Source organism: Pipistrellus hanaki (assembly GCF_964339955.1).
Source record: "Pipistrellus hanaki genome assembly, chromosome: 2".
Classification (NCBI taxonomy): Eukaryota; Metazoa; Chordata; class Mammalia; order Chiroptera; family Vespertilionidae; genus Pipistrellus; species Pipistrellus hanaki.
Window position 1 is genome coordinate 100,081,610 of NC_140504.1, and position 21,563 is coordinate 100,103,172.

A 21,563-nucleotide genomic window follows, 5' to 3' on the forward strand; every position below is an offset into this window, starting at 1 on the left:
CAATTCCTGGTGAAGGCATATGCCTAGGTTGCGGGCTCAATCCCCAGTTGGAGATGTGCAGGAGGCGGCAATCAATGATTCTCTTTCATCATTGTTGCCTTTATCTCTCCCTCTTTTTTATTCTCTGAAATCAATAAAAATATATTTTAAAAAATAATTTTTAAAATAACTGACAGGCACACTAACCTCCCATATAGTTTTCATTCATAAGTGCTTTCAGTTTTATGTCCCTTCAGAATATATCCATGAGCACCCATATTTTTCATTTGGTTTCATAATGGTTTATAAACAATTTTGTGTGGTTTTTTAAACTTTGTTTGTATTGTTGATACTATTACAGATGTCTCCCTTGACACCCCCACTTTGCCTACCTCCACCCTTCTACCCTAACCCCTTCCCTTTTGCCATCACCACACTGTTGTCTGTGACTATGGATTATGCATATATATATTCTTTGACTAATCCCATCACCTTCTCTCATCCATTTTGTGGTTTTTAATTAGCACTTTATTTGAAATATAGGGTGTCCCAAAAAATGATTTCTTTCTTTTTAGATTTAATCCACTGGAATTAATAATTCTTCAAAATGTGTATACATTTCTTTGGGACATACTGTATGTTTCTATATTCTGTTTATTTTTTATACTTGTCTAGATAAAAATCTAATATAAATCAGTTTTCAGGTGGAAACTATGATTTCTGGTTTATTTTTCTTGAAGCAAATTTATTGGTAGTAGCATATCATAAAATGCTTTTTAAAAAAATGTTGGAGATTCACAGGAGATGGCGGGATGGTTAAATGCCTGTATTCACCGCCTCCCACAACAACATCAAAATTATAACTAAAATACAGAACAACCATCATCCAGAGCCATTGGAAAACTGGCTGATGGGAGTTGTGGAGGCATGGAACAGACTGGTCTGGCACCCACATGTGCTGCTTTTTTAATCAGGAGGGAGATCATCTCTATGGAGACCACTTGGAGGAGCAAGGGGTCCCAGTCCCCCATTAGACCCCAACTCAGGGTTCCAAAGCTGGAAAAAGTGGTCCCTATGGGTATTAAGAACTATGCGCTATAAAATCCAGTGTGGATTGTGGCTCAGTGACACAGAGACCCAGCTGTTCCTCATAAACGGCCAGTACCATGAACTGAACTTACAAGGTCATTCTCCCTCTGAGCTCTAGCATCAGGGAAAGGCTCTGAGGATCACAGACATGTATGAGGAGGAACTGAATTGTCTGCATCAGGGCAGGAACTTAGGGGCGGCTTTCTCTCAGATGGAATTCTCACAGTTCCTGTGCTGAGACTTCCTGGGTCACAGGGCTGACCGGTAAAAACTTCTGTTTTCTCTGCCCTGGTGATTCCTTAAGACCCCACCTCATCCAATTTTCAACCCCACCTAAGCTGTGTGCAGCAGTTATTGTATATAAAAGGGCCCGTCCTTGCTCAGGCTAAAATCATTCAAACAAGCTGCAGCTGGGTCAGGGAGCCCTAAACCTATCAATAAAAGGCTCAAAACCCAGCACCAGCACCAGTTGGCCTTACTTCATAGCTGGACCTAATCAGGGCACTTCCAAACCCAATACAAAGAGGATGAATTTTCAGATTTCTCTAGCTCCTGCTGGGTGGCCTCAGGCAGTGGCTGACTTTGCACCTTCTTGGAGACTTAAGAGCCAGTGTACCCAGTGGTCAGTGTCAGACCATACCACATTATAACTATACACATCCCTAAGTGACACACTCAAGGGTCAGACTCAGGAGCACCAAAGCCCCACTGAAGCAAGTCCTGCTCCATAGGGGTATCTCCTGCACAGCAATTCACCCAATGTAATAACAGGTGGTCTTCACAGCCAGTTAGCCTCCCAGTGACACCAATAGCAATCAAGTCTCAACTAAAACAAAACTGTTCTCACAGCCCACAAAGGGGTGCACCTAGAGTTCTCAGCTCAGGTGACTGGGGAAGCTGAGCCATTGGGCCCTATAGAACACCAACTCAATGGTATATAGCAGCTTTACCCAATACATAGAAACAAACACAGGGAAGCAGCCAAAATGGGGATATGAAGAAACATCTCACAAATGAAAAAAATGGAAGAAAGCAAATTACTGGATATAGAATTCAAAACCAGGGTTATAAGGTTACTCATTAATCTTCTAGAAACCTCAAAAAAAAAGGGGGGGGGTAGGACCAGTCAGAAATTAAGCATACACTGACAGACATAAAGAATAATATACAGTGATTCAACAGTAGAATAAAGAATTACAAGCATAAAATCAAGTATTTGAAATACAAAGAAGCAAAAAACACACAACCAGAAGAACAAAAAGAAAAAGGAACCTAAAAATATGAAGATAGTATAAAAAGCCTCTGGGACAAATTTAAGTGTACCAACATTCGCATTATGGAGGTGTCAGAAGAACAAAAGGATCAAGATATTGAAAACCTATTTGAAGAAATATGACAGACAACCTCCCCTACCTGGTGAAAGAGATAGACTTACAAGTCCAGGAAGCTCAGAGAGTCCTAAACAAGAGGAACCCAAAGAGGTCCACACCAAGATCCATCATAATTAAAATGCCAAAAGCTAAAGACAAAGAGAGAATCTGAAAAGCAGTTAGTTACCTGCAAGAGAATACCCATACGACTGTCAGCTGTGTTCTCAACAGAAACTATGCAGTTTGGAAATGAGTGGCAAGAAATATTCAGAGTGATGAATAGCAAGGACCTAAAACCAAGATGATTCTACCACCAGCAAAGCTATCATTTAAAATTGAAGGTCAGATAAAGAGATTCACAGACAAAAAAGGCTAAAGGAATTCACAATCAAACCAGTATTACATGAAATGTTGAAGTGTATTTTTTAAAAAGAGGAAGAAGAAAAGGAAAAAGATAATAAAAGGGCAATAAATACATATTTATCAACACTTGAATCAAAAGATCAAAATAAATAAGAAATCTAATGAACAGAATAAACTAATGAGTAAAATAGAATCAGAGGCATGGAAATGGAACAGACTGAAGATTCTCAGAGGGAAGGTGGGCAGGACAGGAAGAGATTAAACAAAGATCTTATATGCATACTAGAGGCCCAGTGTCAAAATTAGTGCATGGGGGAGTGTCCTTCAGCCTGACCTGCACCCTCTCCAATATGGGGGATGTCCGAATGCCAGTTGAGGCCTGATCCCTGGCCTCACAATCTGGTACTGCTGGCTTCTAACTGCTCTCCTGCCTGCTTACTTGCCTGATTGCCCCTAACCACTTTTGTCTGCCAGCTTGATTGCTCCTAACCACTCCTCTCCCAGCCTGATTGATGCCTAACTGCTCCCCTGCCAGCCTGATTGTCCCCAACTTCCCTCCCCTGCTGACCCAGTTGCCTGCAACTGCCCTCCCCTGCCAGCCTGGTTGCACCCAACTGCCCTCCCATGTAGGCCTAGTCACCCCCAACTGCTCTTCCCTACAGGCCTGGTTGCCCCAACTACCCTCTCCTGCAGGCCTGGTCACCCCCAACTGCTCTTCCCTATAGGCCTGGTTGCCCCCAACTACCCTTCCCTTCCAGGCCAATCACCCCCAACTACCCTCCCCTGCTGTCCTGTTCGTCCCCAACTGCCCTCCCCTGCCAGCCCAATCTTGCCCCCAACTGCCCTCTCCTGCCAGCCTTATCTCGCCCACAACTGCTCTCCCCTTCTGGCCATCTTATGGTGGCCATCTTGTGGCATCTATCTTGTGGTGGCCATCTTGTGACAATGTGAGGGCTGCCATCTTGTGATGACATAAAAGCATCATGCAAAAGCACAAGGACCACCTAGGCTTTTATTATTATAGATATGCATTACTTACGGACACAGACAATAGTGTGGCAAAGACCTGTGGCTGAGTGGGAACCCGGTGGACGGGGGAAATGGGAGGAAAAAAGAGGGACATTTGTAATAATCTCAACAATAAAGATTTAAAAAAACTAAATATATATATAAAAAAAAAACCAGTGACCAGAATGCTCTAATGACCAGAACAACCAGTCACTGTAATGACCAGAACAACCAGCCAGCAAAGAGCCTGATCAAGGGTGGGGCCAGCCAGTCAACCTCCTGCAGTCCTCCCTCCTGCTCCATCCCAGATAGGTACCCCACCCTCATTAGGAGTGGGACTGGCCAACCACCCATGGCCTCATCCCCTAGATGACCCCACCTCCAGTCAGCCCTCCCCCACCAGTCAGGAGTGGGGCCAGCTGGCCCACTGCCCACAACCCTTCTCCATTGTTGTCCCTACCCCTAATCAGCCCCCACCACTCTGATCGGCCCACCTCCCTTCCCCCCAGCTGGCTCCATCCCCAATTGGCCCCACACACACCAACACACCAATTGAAGGTAGAGCCTGCTGGCCCATTACCCACAGCCCCTACCCATGGCTGTCCCTACCCCTAATTGGCCCCCTACCCCAATTAGTAGTGGGGCTTGCCAGCCAATCACCCAAGGCCCCTCCTCCCTGGCTTGCCCAGCCCTGATTGGGCCCTGATCGGGCAGGCCAGCCAGCCAACCTCCTTCCATCTCCTCCCAACAGGCCCAGCAACAATCCACTCCGATTGGGGCTGGACTGACCAGATCTCACCTGAGCACGAATTTGTACACTGGGCCTCTAGAAAAATAAATAAAAGAGAAAGCAACAACAAAAAAAGGGAATAGTCTATTATACATACAAGAAAAGTAGCTCTCAGCAAGTTTTTATAAGGTTGGAAGAATTCAGACCCTTTAGTAGAACGAAAGATTTGGGATATATTTTGGATGAAATATACTTTTAGTTGTTATTTTTGGTAAATTTGTAAAAACTGGACAAATTTCCCGACCTACTACTGAAATTTTTCCATCTCTCTTTTGAATTATGGTTTCATATATGTGATAACATTGAAAATCTTTAGAATCTTTTAGAAAGTAAAATATAAGCATTATTCAATAACCTACTAATTTAATGTTATACCAGCTTGCTGTGTCATGAGATCTGTACCCAGCTGCTACTATTATTTCAGCAATATGCTGTGAGCATGCTATGATCAAATAAGGCTATTTTGAGGCCCAACACACTTAAATTCTGAAAACCTAACTTACAATAAGGGGATTAACATTAAGGAGAAAATATTTACCTAATGTGGAAAAGCTTAGATTATAATTTTGCAGTGGATATCCTTAATACAATTAAATTTTAAATCTAATAAAACAAAATTCACTGGGGTAAATCTGTATATTAGCAAGACATTTTATAACAATGGAAATAAATGTTTTACCTTGGTTCTGTGCTTGAAATGCTGGACATTTTTCTAAAGAGCTAACCCAAGGGGTAAAGACTTCAGTGTAATCCTGAGTGTGTAAAATGGCTTCCTTGACTTCACTTTGGGAGTTTGGGTTTGAACTTGAAACAATTTCTTCAAATTCAGTTAATCTGAGTCACCATTCCTATAACTGTTTTTCTATAATGTTACATAATTACTGATTTTATGTATGTCCTATTTTATTTACTTTTTATTTTTTTAATAAATCTTTATTGTTCATATTATTACAAATGTTCTTCATTTTTCCCCCCTCCATTGCTCCCCTCCACCAGGTTCCCACCCCACCCTCTGCCCTTTCCCCACTCCCCATTGTCCTCATCCATAGGTGCACAGTTTATGTTCAGTCTCTTCCCGCACCCCCCCCCCCAACTCCCCTTTTCCCCAAGAATCGTCAGTTCTCTCCCCTTCCATACCTCTGATTCTATTATATTCGCCAGTTAATATTGTTCATCAGATTTTTTAATTCCCTTGGTTTTTAGATTCTCTTGTTGATAGTTATGTATTTGTTGTTCATAATTTTTATCTTTATTTTCTTCCTCTTCCTAAAAAAAAAAACCTTCAACAATTCATATAATTCTGGTTTGGTGATGATGAACTCCTTTAGCTTTTTTTTTTTTTTTTTTTTTTTTTTTTTTTTGTGAAGCTCTTTATCTGGCCGTCCATTCTCAGTGATAGCTTTGCTGGGTAGAGTATTTTTGGCTGTAGGTTCTTGCTATTCATCACCTTGAATATTTCTTGCCATTTCCCTCTGGCCTGCATGGTTTCTGTTGAGAAATCAGTTGACAATTGTATTGGTGCTCCTTCATAGGTAACTAACTACCTGCTTTTCTCTTGCTGCTTTTAAATTCTCTCTTTGTCTTTTGCTCTTGGAATTTTAATTATGATTTGTGTTGGTGTGGTTCTCTTTGGATTCCTTTTGGTCTGGGGTTCTGTGCGCTTCCTGGACTTGTAAGTCTAATTCTTTCACCAGGTGGGGGAAGTTTTCTGTCACTATTTCTTCCAGTATGTTTTCGGTATCTTGCTCTCTCTCTTCTTCTGGGACCCACATAATTGTGATGTTGGTTCACTTGAAGTTGTCCCAGAGGTTTCTTACATTATCTTCAACTTTCTGGATTCTCTGTCTTCTTGCTTCTGCTGAGGAGTATCTTCTGGCTCTTTATGTTCCAAATCTTTTACTTGAGTCTTGTGAACTTCCATTCTGTTTTTAGGACTCTGTATAATATTTTGTATTTCAGACAATGTATTCTTTATTTCTAGTTGATCCCTTTTTATTTCTAGTTGATCCCTTTTTATTTCTAATTGATCCCTTATCATATCCTCATAGGTCTCGTTTATTTTATCGGCCTTTTCTAGGAAATTCTTGAAAAACCTTATAAGTGTAGTTTTGAACTCTATATCCAGTCACTTTTTGTCCTCCGTTTTTTTGTTTGTGATCTGTTTCCTTGTCTTGGCATTTTCTCTGCTTCTCTGAGTTGGTAGGGTGGCTTTGTGTGCTATTGTCCTATAATAGTTAAGTCTTGATTGTTGTTGGTATCACTGGAAGGAACTGACCTCCAGGCCAATTGGCTGTGAGGATCAGCAGTGTCTATGCTAGGAGACAGCCTTATTCAACTAGACTTGGAAAATTGTAACAGCCTCTGTGTTGAGCTTGGATGGGGCAGAGTTTCAGGGTGGAGCCTACGGCCTTGGCTTCTAGTCAGCCCGCCTATGAGGTTCCTGAGTCTCAGTGTTCCTCAAGGTCCTTCGGTACTCGCTGCAAGCACCTCTGAGAGAAAGGTGCCCCCGAGTTTCACCCACTACCAAACAGTCTAGGCTCACCCAGTGAGCCTGGAACTGGGGTTCAGTGCAGTTGGAAGTGGGATTCAGAGCAGACTAGAGCTTTTGTCTCCTTCCCGCTAGGGCAATCCCACGGCACAGTCAACACTCTGTTCTCTGCGTATAATGTGCACGCCTCCAGGACTTCCTTTTGCTGTTCCCCTGAGTTTTTGCCTTACAGCCCAGACTCCCTCCGTATGAGCCTGGGTCCCCAGGGTCTCGCCCAGAACTGGGGTTCAGTGCTGTCAGAGCTGGGGTTCAGCACAGTCCAGAGCTTTTATCTCCTTCCCACTAGGGAATGCCAGCCAGGCACTCAGCCTCCCCCTGGCTCTGTCCTCTCCCCATGAGCACTGTGTCTCAGTACCTTAGGCTTTTACAGCTCCTCTGATTTTCCTTTTGGTTTTCTCTTTTCTTCTAGTTGTAGAATTTCCAGTCAGTCAACTTTCCTGTAGTTCTGGATAATGTCCAATTTGTATTTTAGTTCTGTTTTATTAAATTGTTGTGTGAGGCTGCAGTTAGGCGTTTACCTATGCCACCATCTTGGTTTCTCCTCCCTTGACTTGTATGTCCTATTTTAAAACATTTTTATTAACAAATAGCATATATTCACTGTAGAAAAAATAGCTAATTCCAACAGATATAGAGAAAAAATTACACATAGCCCTACCACTTAAGAAATGAATTTTAAAATTATGTATTTTTGCAGTTATTTGAACATTTTTTAAACCAAAGTGGATTAATGTACATAGTATTCTATAACCTATTCTTCTCTGCTAAACAGTAATGCATGAGTACATTTACATATAAAATAAAAAGTTGTTTGATTATTTTATTGAGGCTATTTCAGCCTGCTTCTCTTTATTTTTATTTTTTTTAAGTTGCTTTTTTAAGACAACTTTTCTAAGAGTTTATAAGCCAAACTGATGACATATGTCAAGGAGCAAGATCTCGCCTGTTTCTATGGTGTTTATTTTAATACAAATGGGAAAAGATACTTGCAAACAACAGTTCCAAAAAGAGGTTAATATTCAAAACATATAAAGAATTCATACAATTCAACACAAAACAATCCAATTAAAAAATGGGTAGAGAACACTTCTTCCAAGAAGTCATATAAATGACAAACAGATGAATGCAAAGATGATACTCAACTTCACTATTGGGGAAATGTAATTCAAAACTATATGAGATGCCATCTCACACCTGTTAAAATGGCTCTTATCAACAAAGCAAGCAATGGCAAATGCTGGGAAAGATGTGGGAAAATAGAAAGCCTTGTTCACTGCTGATGGGAATGTAAACTAGTAGTCACTATGGAAAACAGTATGGAGGTTCCTCAAAAAATTAGAATAGAGTTAGTGCCCTGGTTTGGCTCAGTGGATAGAGCATTGACCTGAGAACTGAAGGGTCCCAGGTTCGATTCCAGTCAAGGCATTGAGCCTGGGTTGTGGGCTCAGTCCCCAGTGTGGAGCGGGCATGAGGCAGCCAATCAATGATTCTTTCTTATCATTGATGTTTCTATCTATCTCTCCCTCTCCCTTCCTCTCTGAAATCAATAAAAATATATATATTTTAAAAAAAAAGAATAGAGTATAGAGTTACCATATGACTCAGCAATTCCTCTTCTGGGTATGTGCCCCCAAAAAACTCAAAAACATACATTTGCAAAGATATATGCACCCTGTGTTCATTGCAGCATCATTCATGGTGCCAAAAACAAAAGTGTCCTTCAATAGATGATTGGCTAAAGATGTGGTCCCTATATATGATGGAATCCTACTTAGCCATAAGGAAGATGAAATGCCCAAACTTTTCTTTTTAAAAAAATGTATATTGTTGAAAGTATTACATATGTCTCCTTTTTCTTCCCCACAGACATCTTCTAGCCTGCACCAACCCTCTTGCCCAGGACCTTCATCACCCTATTAACTTTGTTCATTTGTTATGCATATATGCATACAAGTTTTTTGGTTCATCTCATCCCACCTACCCTCTCCCACCTTCCCTCTGAGATTCCGCAATCTGTTTCATGCTTCTATGTCTTTGGATCTATTTTGTTCAACAGTTTATTTTGTTCATTAGATTCCACATATGAGTATGATAATGTGATACTTGTCTTTCTCTGACTGGCTTATTTCACTTAGCATAACACTCTCCAGGTCCCTCTATGCTGTCTCCAAGGGTAAGAGATCCTTCTTTTTTATTGCCGCATAGTTCTCTCCCTATCTTCCATTCTTGGTTATCAGGGTTCTCTCTAGCTAATCCTCAGTTGACTTTTCAGAATTCAGTTGTATTTCCAGTTTGGTCCTGGGAGAGTGTCAATATAGCTTTCATTACTTCTCCATCATTCTCTACCTCCCTCCATTCTTTTCTTTTAAATATCATAAAATATCCATATTGAGGTAATCATTATGAAAGTGGTACATTTTCATAGAAACAAGTTTAACAGAACAAGATCAAATCACCTAATTTGCACATGAAACAAGTCATTTCTGAAACTAATTTGACTTATAGTAAAAATTTACTTTTTGTATAAAAACCACCATGCCTTGGTTACTATGAACATGAATCAAATGATTTGGCGGGGAGAGGGGGAGAGAAAGGATGTGGTTGGAAAAGTTTCTTTGCCAATGAAATGACATGATACTTGGAAACATCTTGATATTGTGAAAGAAGGATTAGGAAAGCACTGCCATCTAGTAGCTGGGGCCTTCCCAGAACAGCTTAACTACATAAACAGTTTTCTGTACTTTTCTTAGCTGCCAGCATAAATGTTTGCAATTTTTAATGAAGAAAACAGATGTAAATGGAAGGCCAGTGTGGTGGGTGACCTTTGCCTAAGTGGTGAGAAATCCAAGAGGAAAGTTTCCAGTCAAAAGTCATGGTTTTAAATGTATCTTAATTATCTATAAAATAAATTGAGGTAGAAATTGTAAGAAAAAAAAGTTTCTAGTCAAAAGTCAAGGTTTTCATATATCTTAATTATCTATGAAAATGAATTGAGGTAATAAGGTTAGGAAATGAAGTTTTAATTTTGAGAATTAAAACTAATGAGTTTTATGCTCAGACCTTTAAAAAATATTTGTCATTTTCTTGTTCATATTGGGATTCTAATAAACTGATCAATAATGCATGAAATAAATATTTAATTTTTTGTGAGGTGTCTAAGGTGAGGGAAGTACTAATGTTTATATATAGATGGGAATTTTAGGTATGGCCAACCATTTAGGGGACCTTTTTCTTTCTAAAATTATTTCCCAGGATATTTTAAACAAAACTATATTTCCCACTAAACTTTTAAAAAATCTCTTTTGTAAATAATACTAAATAAAAGATTTATTTTCACATGAATTGCTTTATTTTTCCCTTCAAAGACAGTTTAGTATAGAACATGAATGATTAACATTTGCATCTGTAAGTTTACAACTTAAAAATTTTTTCAGGGGTCTTCAAACTACGGCCCGCGGGCCACATGCGGCCCGCAGAGGAGTCTGATCCGGCCCGCCAGGTTTTTTGGGCAGTGAGCGCAGCCGAGGTGTTACAGTAGGAATTAGTAGTTCATATAGTCCGGCCCTCCAGCTCTCTGAGGGACCGTGATCTGGCCCCCACTTTAAAAAGTTTGAGGACCCCTGTTAGAGGTACATCAAAGTGACCATATTGATTCTTTTTTTTTAATATATATTTTATTGATTTTGTACAGAGAGAAAGGGAGAGAGATAGAGAGTTAGAAACATCGATGAGAGAGAGTCACCGATCAGCTGCCTCTTGCACACCCCCTACTGGGGATATGCCCGCAACCAAGGTACATGCTCTTGACAGGAATCGAACCCGGGTCCCTTCAGTCCCCAAGCAGACGCTCTATCCATTGAGCCAAACCGGTCTCAGCAAAAGTGACCATATTGATTCTTGAAGTGACATTAACTAATGCCATAACTACATATTTCCTGCCTTGGAATTTTTTTTCTGAAATATATAGTTTGTAAGAAATGTGAGTGTTTATGTCCTCTGTGTGCTCTACAGATTGAATGTAACTCAGTCTACAATATCTAATAGATTTTTCCATTTAATTGATACTGTACTTGTTTTAACAGCATTTTTAAGTTTTAGTACAATAGGAATATTTGGATGGAGTCTCAGGTATTTTGGAGGATTTTTATAGAATTGTACTGGATTGATTACCTCAATTGTCCTATACCTAAGGTCTTTTTAGAGTCTTAGGTAGCTAGAAAAATTTACTTGGCACTTCTCTATATTTTCTACCAGCATATTTAATGGATAGACATCTTTTTCTTTTGAGTCCATTTCACCTTTCTAATGAAGAGTCAGTGTTATAAGCATATTAAGGATTTCAGTTGCATCCTGTTAAAAGTAAGAAAGTCACACCCAAAATTAGTTTGCTACATCTTCACTATCTTGAGGTAAAATAATTACTTTGTGAAAAGAAATAATAAATAATAAAAAATAAAGATCTGCAGATGTTCATACCACTATATGTATTAGTATTGCAGTAAAGCCCTGCTAGCATGACTTAGTGGTTGAGCATTGACCTATGAACCAGGAGGACACGGTTTAATTCCTAGTCAGGGCATATGTCTGGGTTATGGGCTTGATCCCTAGTAGGGGGTGTGCTGATGTTTCTATCTATTTCCCCCTCTCCCTTCCTCTCTGAAATCAATTAAATTTTTTTTAAGTGCAGCAGAAAGTGTAGTAATTTTCTGTTGTTAATCGTCACCCAACGATATTTTTCCATTGTTTTTTAGAGAAAGTGAAAAGGAGAGGGAGAGACAAACGTAGATGTGAGAGACACACATTGATTGGTTGCCTTCCGACCAGGGCCAGGATGGAGCCTGCAACTGAGGTATGTGTCCTTGACAAGAATAAAACCCAGGACCATTCAACCCACAAACTGATGCTCTATTCACTGAGCCAAATTGGCTTGGGGAAGTATAGTAATTTTTTATAGTAAATTAGCAGAATTTTCCCTAACATGTTTAAATCTAGGAATATTGAAGATTTGTTTGAGTGCTGAGAACATATCTTACAGTGTTTATCTCTTTTTCCATCCATATGCTCTCATCCTTTTCCTCATCCAGAATACACAAAAGGATACAGATTTTACAGAAAAAAAGGAATTCCAAAAGGTGTTTAAGGAAAGTAGAAGGAGTTATAAAGGAAATGCTCTGATAGATCTGAAGGGGATGGGTGGGAAGAAGTATTGTACTTTAGTTTAGTATTGATTGGATTTGTGGGATGGCTGTAATTAGGAGATTGTTCTAGATTTGTTTTATTATGCAAGCTTTTATTTATTTATTTTTTTCTGAAGTCAGTACCCCAGAAGCCTACTTGACAGTAAGCAACATAGGTTAGTGCCTTTTGGAATCAAGTTTATATAGTACTAGAGGCCCTGCGCATGAAATTTGTGCATGGGGGTAAGGGGTGTCTCTCAGCCCAGCCTGCACCTTCTACAATCTCGGAACACTCGAGGGATGTCAGACTGACCGTTTAGACTCGAACCCGGTGGGATTGGACCTAAACAGGCACTTGGACATCCCTTTCACAATCCAGGACTGCTGGCTTCCAACTGCTTGCCTGCCTGCCTTCCTGATTTCCCCTAAATGCTTTTCCCTGCCAGCCTGATCACCCCTCACCACTCCCCTGCCAGCCTGATTGATGTCTAACTGCTCACCAGCCAGCCTGTTTGCCTCCAACTTCCTTCTCTGCTGAACTGGTCCCTCCCAACTGCCCTCCCCTGCTGGCCATCTTGTGTCCATATGGGGGCAGGATCTTTCACCACATGGGGGCAGCCATCTTGTGTGTTGGAGCGATAGTCAATCTGCATATTACTCTTTTATTAGATAGGATAGAGGCCTGGTGCATGGATGGGTGCCAGTGGATTTGCCATGAAAGGTGTCTCAGATCAGGGTGAGGGTTCCCTTGGGGCATGGGGTGGCTTGGGTGAGGGGCCTGTGGTGGTTTGCAGGCTGGCCACACCTGGTGGCAACCCAAGCGGAGGCCCTGGTATATGGGGTTTATTTACCTTCTATAATTGAAACTTTGTAGCCTTAAGAGGAGATATACAGAAAACTTGGCTTCCTGGGTCACCTGAGAAACCCCAGCATCCCTCCTGCTTTCTCTGTGGGTGAAGCCATCTTGGTAGGGTTAATTTGCAATCGCTCTGATTTGCTGGTGGGTGTAGTGGAGTGATAGTTAATTTGCATATTGCTCTTTTATCAGATAGGATAGATTAAATAACTTATATAATTTATAATGCATTTTTGGCATTTCTTGAGAAAGTTTGATCTACTTTATGATTCATTGTCTGGAGGTAACATTGTTCAGTGTGTACCTCTATGTGAAAAATATTAGTAGAATTATTAAAGAAATGTACCCAGTTACATGTACCAATTACATAGAACAAAAGTACACTGAGAGTAGAGGATTACTTTTGTTGAAACAGTTCTCCTTTATTTACTAGATTCTCCTGAACTATTTCGGAAACTATGTACCTAATGCATGGACACAAGACAGTGGCTGCACTCTTTGTGAATTGGATACAATTGACTTATCCACAGTAAATGTGAGTGCAATTGAGTGTGTGTGAAATTGAGTAACAAAAGACATTGTTATGAAATACAATGATTTGTAAAAAAGTGATAATATAGTCTTGATAAATAGATTGTGGATTTATAAAGCTAAAACAATGATTCAGATAATTGCTAGATTTGTGTATATATAAACTATTTTTTAAAGCAAAACCAGCTAATAAGTGACCTCCATAAAGGGCCTTGGTTGCTAATATTTAATAGCTTGCTATAATTTGGTGTTCTTGTTTTATGTTACTCTGCTAACTTGGTAAAACATTGAGGAAAAATGGTTAAAGTGCTTCAGCATTTTTACTGACTAATTTTATCTGTGCTTTATTTTAAATTTTATTTAAAATAATAATATATAACTAAGGGTTATTTTAAATATTTTACATATATTAAAAACTCATTTAAACTTAATAGAATTTTCAGTAGATAACATTATCAACATTTTTATAATGAGAAAACTGAGGTATGTACACAGGTTAAGTAACTTGTTTAAGGGTATATAATTTTTGTGTTGGAAGTAGGAACTAAACTGTGGCAATCTGGCCCCAGATCCTATCTATAATAATAAAAGTGTAATAAGCTAATTTGACTGGACATCCTTCTGGAAGACCTTCAGCGACAAGCCAGGCTGTGAGGGAAGCCAGGGTCCCAGGTGCCAGAGGGAAGTCGGTGCCAGAAACTGGGAGAAGGAAGGCCTACTCTTGGATGAATTTCGTGCATTGGGCCTCTAGTATATATATTTTTATTGATTTCAGAGAAGAAGGGAGAGGGAGAGAGATAGAAACATCAATGATGAGAGAGAATCATTGCTCAGCTGCCTCCAGCACATCCCCTACTGGGGATAGAACCCACAACACAGGCATGTGCCCTTGACCAGAATAAAACTGGGGACCTTCAGTCCACAGGCCAAAACTCTATCTGCTGAGCCAAATCAGCCAGGGCTAGATCCTATGTGTGAAAATAATAATACAAGAATAAATCTTGTTTTGCATACTCACAACTGTAAACCTACTTTTGTCCAGAGAATTATACAATACTTTATCAATTGTACTTAGAGGATAAATGAGCAACAGAAATATTATTTATCTATAAACTATTTAGAATTTTTTTAACAACCAGAGCAGTTTTAGGATATTCTTTTCCTAAAAATTAAATGTTTTTATTGATATTAGAGAGGAAGAGAAAGAGAGAAAGAAACAGTGATGTGAGAGAGAAACATTGATTGGTTGCCTCCTGCACACAATGAAACCTGGGCATGTGCCCTGACCAAGAATTGAAACCACAACTCTTCGTGTACATAGGATGATGCCCATCCAACTGAAGCACACTAGCCAGAGCCAGTTTTAGGATATTCTATAGTAACAGTTTTCTTACAAAATATTGTTTTTATAACTTGGAAGTCTATTATGTATATTCATTCTAGGGATGATTTTGATCATTAAGGCTGATTCCTTCTTTCATTCACCTTAAGTTCATTGTGTTCTACAGATTGCCAATAAGTAGAACCAATAGACAAAAATAAAATTCCCAGTAAATTCTGGTCCCATGCAAATACAAAACGCTTTTATTGTAAAACATTAAATTTTTGAATTAAATAGTTGCTATTCTTATCACTATATGAAAAGAGAATAAAGAGTAACTTGTGCATATTTAAGAGTTGTTTGTTTTGCCAAAACCAGTTTAGCTCAGTGGATAGAGTGTCAGCCTGCGGACTGAAAGGTCCCAGGTTCAATTCCAGTCAAGGGCATGTACCTTGGTTGCGGGCACATCCCTAGGAGACGGTGTGCAGGAGGCAGCTGATCAATGTTTCTCTTTCATCGATGTTTCTAACTCTATCCCTCTCTCTTCCTCTCTGTAAAAAATCAATATATATATATATATATATATATATATATATATATATATACACACACACACACACACACACACACACACACATACATACAGTTGTTTTTTCCTGGCTCACTTTTTTTTTTCTTTAAAAAAAAAAAAAAAATATATATATATATATATATATATATATATATATATATATATATATATATATATATATTATTGATTTTTTTTACAGAGAGGAATAGAGAATTAGAAATATCAATGAGAGAGAAACATTGATCAGCTGCCTCCTGCACACCCCCCACTGGGGATGTGCCCGCAACCCAAGTACATGCCCTTGACCGAAATTGAATCCGCAGGCCGAAGCTCTATCCACTGAGCCAAACTGGTTTAGGCTCACTTTCTTTTTTCAAATTAAATTTATTGGGGTGACATTGGTTAATAAAATTACATAGGTTTCGAGTGTACAATTCTATGATACAGCAACTGTGTATTGCATTGTGTGCCCACCACCCAAAATCTAATATTTGAACATCATATATTTGACATCCTTTACCCTTTACTACCCTCCCTCCCTCTGATAACCATATACTATTATCTGTGTCTATGCGTTTTCATTTTATATCCCACATGTGACTGAAATTATATGGTTTTTTACTTTTCCTGTCTGACTTAATTCACTTAGCATGATATTTTCAAGATCCATCCATGTTGCTGCAAATGGCAGTATTTCATCTTTTCTTATGTCAAATTAGGCATCTGTCACTTAGGAAAAAAATGTTTCTGTAGTCCCAGTTCATACATTTTCAGATAATGTGCTCTGCAACTCAACATTCACTGAGGAATTTTTCATATAGAGTTCTATTTTCTTGAAAATAAGAGTTTTTTTAGCCAGTCTCTCAAATAACAAACTGTTTTCTATCTGGAAAGAATGCCAAAATATTTCTGAATGAAGCTACATCATGATGATGTTTTAAAATGTATCCTGATCTTTTTAACAAAAAAGTAGTTCTATATTCTGGAGGGTAATACTTTTTATGTTTAGTTTCATTTACATAAACTTTCTGGTGCAAAGATAGAAAAAAATATTTATTTTAATTTTTTTATCTTTTGTTGGCATATAGGAGTAAATTACTTGATTCTTGGGCTGTTTTGTCTTATAGCCTATTAAAATATATTAGAAAGGAAAACCATTCTATTATGCGAAATAATATTTTATATATGTAGTTGTCATACAATAGATATAAAATTAAAATTATGTGGGTAGTTAAGATATCAGTCTTATCATATTCTTAGATTGGACATAGGCAAGTTCCTATATATATAAAAATAATAGTGGCTATCTCAGAGGGTTGGTAGGAGGGTTATATGAAATTTTGTATATATGATGATATTTTATATTTATACATTTTATACATATGTAAATTTAAACATTCCCTAATATTGTTGCTGTTATTATCATTAGTATGTAAAAATTAACTTAGCTTGATAATGAAGATGTAAGATGTTGAAGCCTAACTTTTAACCTACTAATTTATGATTAGTTGCTTAACGTTTCTAAATTTTATTTTTCTAACATGTAAATTTGGTATAACAAGTAACTTTAGGGTTATGAAATTTAAATGAAATGTTTTGTCTCATTTGGTAAGAGAGAGTTGTGATCCACTTTATATTATTTTCCTTTATTATTAAGAATTGGGGGTAGCCGAAACCGGTTTGGCTCAGTGGTAGAGCGTCGGTCTGCAGACTGAAAGGTCCCGGGTTCGATTCCGGTCAAGGGCATGTACATTGGTTGCGGGCACATCCCCAGTGGGGGGGTGTGCAGGAGGCGGCTGGTCAACTCATCAACGTTTCTGGCTCTCTATCTCTCTCCCTTCCTCTCTGTAAAAAATCAATAAAATATATTTTAAAAAAAAAAAGAACTAGAAGGTAGATATTTTGTCTTTAGTTATTTGTTCTTTTATATTCACTTAGCAATAAATACTTAGGTGATTGAATGTATTGGTAAAGAAATACAATAGTGTTCAAGGTATGCTTCAATGCAAACAAATATTACGGTATAATCTAGGACCTAGATTTTAGATAACAAAGGAGTTTGTGAGCTACTATGTGGTAAAAGATGGAGAGTGGTACCATAGTGCTGCATTTAATATCTATGGTTTTTTTAAAAAAATATTTTATATTTAAATTCAGGCATTAAAAGAAAGTTTTATTTTATTTTTTAAATTTATTTTAGGGAGAAGGGAGAGAGAGAAAAACATCTATGTGAGAGAGAAACATCAATGAGTTTCCTCCTGAACATGCCCCAGACATATAGGGAATTTGTCATCTTTTGATGTAGGGGATGATGCTGCAACAAACTGAGACACACTGACCAGGAATAAAAGACAGTTTTAAAATGGCATTATAATAAAGAATTTCATATGGCTCTTGTAATAATATTATTACATGGTTGTTAACTTAGGTTTCTGACTTCCCGAGCCATTTGTAAATTTTGAAGCCAGGTGCTTTCATTCCTTTTCTAAATGTTGCTTATCACAAGGAATGATAAATATAATGGATATTTCAGAGGAGAAACCAAGATGGCGGCAAAGGTAAACAACTAAACTGCTGCCTCACACAACAATTTCAAAACTAAAACTAAAATACAAAACGTCTATCATCCAGAACCATGAGAAAGTTGGCTGAGTGGAAGTTTTGCAACTAGAAGGAAAGAGAAAGGAGCACAAATTCTTAAAAGCTGAGGTATGGAGGCACGTGAATCAGGCTGGTGACAAGCGACTGGGTGCAGGGCTTTTTTTCAACCCTAAGGGAAACAAGCTCCTGATCACTCTGAAATGCAATTTCTGGGGACATGCGGGGCACCCAGATGCCTACAGAGAGAAGCTGGACTGTTGGCCATCAGGTCAGAAAGTGAGGGTGACTTTTTTGCAGAGGTGTGCCCAGTAATCATTGTTTACTGCACTGGGATGTGGGATGCAGGGACTTAAAAACACAGAAAGGCAGAGAAGGCTGGCTGGCAGCCATTGCTGTTTGTCATGCCCTAGCCTAGTAATGCCCTGAGATCCCACCCCGAACATTCTACAAACCCGCCCAGGCTCCACACAGTGGCTTTTGCATATAAATGGCCTTCCCTGTGGCAGCTTAAACAAATAAACTGCAGCTCCAGTCAGACTACTCCAAAACCACCAAATCCCAACCAAAGAGGAGAAAACTGTAGTTTTTGCTGTAGCTCTTCCTGGATGGCCTCAGACAGTAGCTGACCTGCACCTCATTGGAGATCCAGAAAATAGTGTATCTAGTGGTCTGTGTGAGACTACACCAGATTCCAACTACTCTGATAAGGAAGACATTCAGGAGGCAGATTCAGTGAGCACCAAAGCCCTACTGGAACAAGTCCTGCCCCATAAATGTGTCTCCAACACAGTAATTCCTCCATTATAAACACAGTGGGTCCTCATAGCCAATTGGCCTAGTGGTCAATTCCTCCCAGTGATACCAACAACAATCAAGACTTAGCTACAACAAGGCTGTACACAGAGACCACAAAGGGGTGCACCAAGAGTGTCCAAATCAGACAACTGGGAGGCTGATCCATTGAACCATATAGGACACCTAGCACACAAAGCTACCCTACCAACTCAGGGAAGCAACGGAAATGAAGAGACAAGGAAATAGATAAAAAACAAAAGAAATGGAGGAGAATAAATGACTGGGTATAGAATTCAAAACCACAGTTATAAGGCTTTTCAAGAATTTCCTAGAAAAGGCCAATAAATTTAACGAGACCATCTAGGTAGGACCAACTATAAATTAGACATACACTGACTGAAATAAAAATATTATACAGGGACCCAACAGCAGACTATAGGAACACAAGAATCAAGTCAAAGATTTGGAACACAAAGAGGCAAAAAGAGAAGAGAATCCAGAATGTTGAAGATAGTGTAAGAAGCCTCTGGGACAACTTCAAGTGTACCAACATCAGAATTATGGGGGTCCCAGAAGAAGAGAGAGAGCAAGACACTGAAAACCTATTTGAAGAAATAATGATAGAAAACTTCCCCTACCTGGTGAAAGAAATAGACTTACAAGTCCAGGAAGTGCACAGGACACAACACAAAAGGAATCCAAAGAGGACCACACCAAGACACATCATAATTAAAATGCCAAGAGCAAAAGACAAAGAGAGAATCTTACAAGCAGCAAGAGAAAAACAGTTAGTTACCTACAAGGGAGCACCCATACAATTATCAGCTGATTTCTCAACAGAAACTATGCAGGCCAGATCTGAGTGGCAAGAAATATTCAAAGTGATGAATAGCAAGAACCTACAACCAAGATTACCCAGCAAAGTTATCATTCAGAATTGAAGTGCAGATAAAGAGCTTCACAGATAAGACAAAGCTAAAGGAGTTCATAACCACTAAACCAGTATTATTTGAAAGGCTGAAAGATATTCTTTAAAAAGAGGAAAAAGAAGAAAAAAGTAAATTTAAAAATTATGAACAACACATACATATATATCAACAAGTGAATCTAAAAGTCAAGTGAATTAAAAATCAGAGGAACAGAATAAATTGGTGAATATAACAGAATCAGGGGCATCGAATGGGAGTGGATTGATAATTCTCAGGGGGAAAGGGGTGTCTGTGTGAGAGGTATGGGAAGAGATTGGACAAAAATCATACACCTATGGATGTGGACAGTGGGTCGGGGTAGGTAAGGGAAGAGGGTGGGGTGGGAACTGGGTGGAGGGGAGCTATGGGGGGGGAGGAGAAATAATTGTAATAATTTAAACAATAAAGATTTATTAAATTTAAACAAAAAAGGTGGCATCAAATGAATGAAAGATAAACTATCCTCTAAAACATACACAGAGCATTTAAGAAAAAATATATTAAATGGACTGTTTGGAAAATTCCAAAATGGTGGTGGAGTAAGCGGATGCTACAATGACACACTCCCAGTACCAAACTGGGAACTATAAAATTACAGAAGAACCATCTGGATTAATCAACTGAAGACTGGAGAATAATCAACTAGCTGGAGAGAACCCTGATAACCAAGGACAGAAAGTGGAGACCACATAGAAACAGATAGGAAGTGTGGAAGTGTGAAAGGGATGGCAGGGCTCACACAGACAACAGCTGGAGTTCTAGAAAGATATCTTAGCTGTGGGGGGTTCCCACTTAGAACTCTGGGAACCCAAGCTGGGATGTCCAGCCCAGAGCACCAGAACTGAAAAAGATGCCCACATAACACTTGGCTGTAAAAAAATAAAAAATCAGGGTTGCTATGTGCCAGCAAGGGATGTGAATTGGCACCTTCTTAAAAGGCTAATTCACAGAATTTGGTTTACAGCCACTCAACTTGGGCTCTAGAAGAGGGAGAGCAGAGTGGATGGAAGCTGTGTGAGGAGAATCCAAGGTTAGGGTCTCTGAATTTGGAGCTAAGAGGGAAGTCACCCTGTTTCCTGCTCTGAGTCATTCCTTCAAGCTATGGAGGACATCTATCTCCTGTAGCCGTTTGCTATCCAGGCAATTGCCCCACCCTACTAGGAAAACTATTGTCCCACCCTATAGAGTTTCTGAAGCCCAGTAAGAGTCTGAGAATAAAAATCAGCCTGCAGGCAAAAGCAATTGCCACACCCTATTGAAAACTCACCTCACCTTGAGGTCAATAGCCTGAGGTTAATCAACACTGAATGCAATCACATTGCAGGCAGGAAGGATCTCTGGAGGTTTGAGTCTTTGCCTGGGGCTAGGAAAAGTAGACATTGGTGCACATCTAGTTTCTATCCAAAGGCACCAGACCCATCAGAGGGAACCACAAAATTTAAATTAATGATAGTTCTAAACAGGGTATGCAGGGCCAATCAGAAACAGCATCTGACACTGTCCTGCACAAGAGATTGAGAGATCTACCTAAGCATACTCAAACAAAATGGGGATACCAAAAACAACCTCCAAATAAAATTAAAAAAAGATAATTCT

General features: G+C 39.1%; 1 protein-coding gene across 1 annotated transcript in view; it reads left to right on the forward strand.

The window, feature by feature from the left end:
• PLOD2 (procollagen-lysine,2-oxoglutarate 5-dioxygenase 2) overlaps positions 1–21,563 on the forward strand; it is a 213,038-nt gene that overhangs the window by 138,928 nt on the left and 52,547 nt on the right. Inside the window, exon 8 of the mRNA XM_084875943.1 lies at positions 13,614–13,715. Coding sequence (XP_084732069.1) covers positions 13,614–13,715 — 102 coding nt within the window. The remainder of the gene's footprint in view (positions 1–13,613; positions 13,716–21,563) is intronic.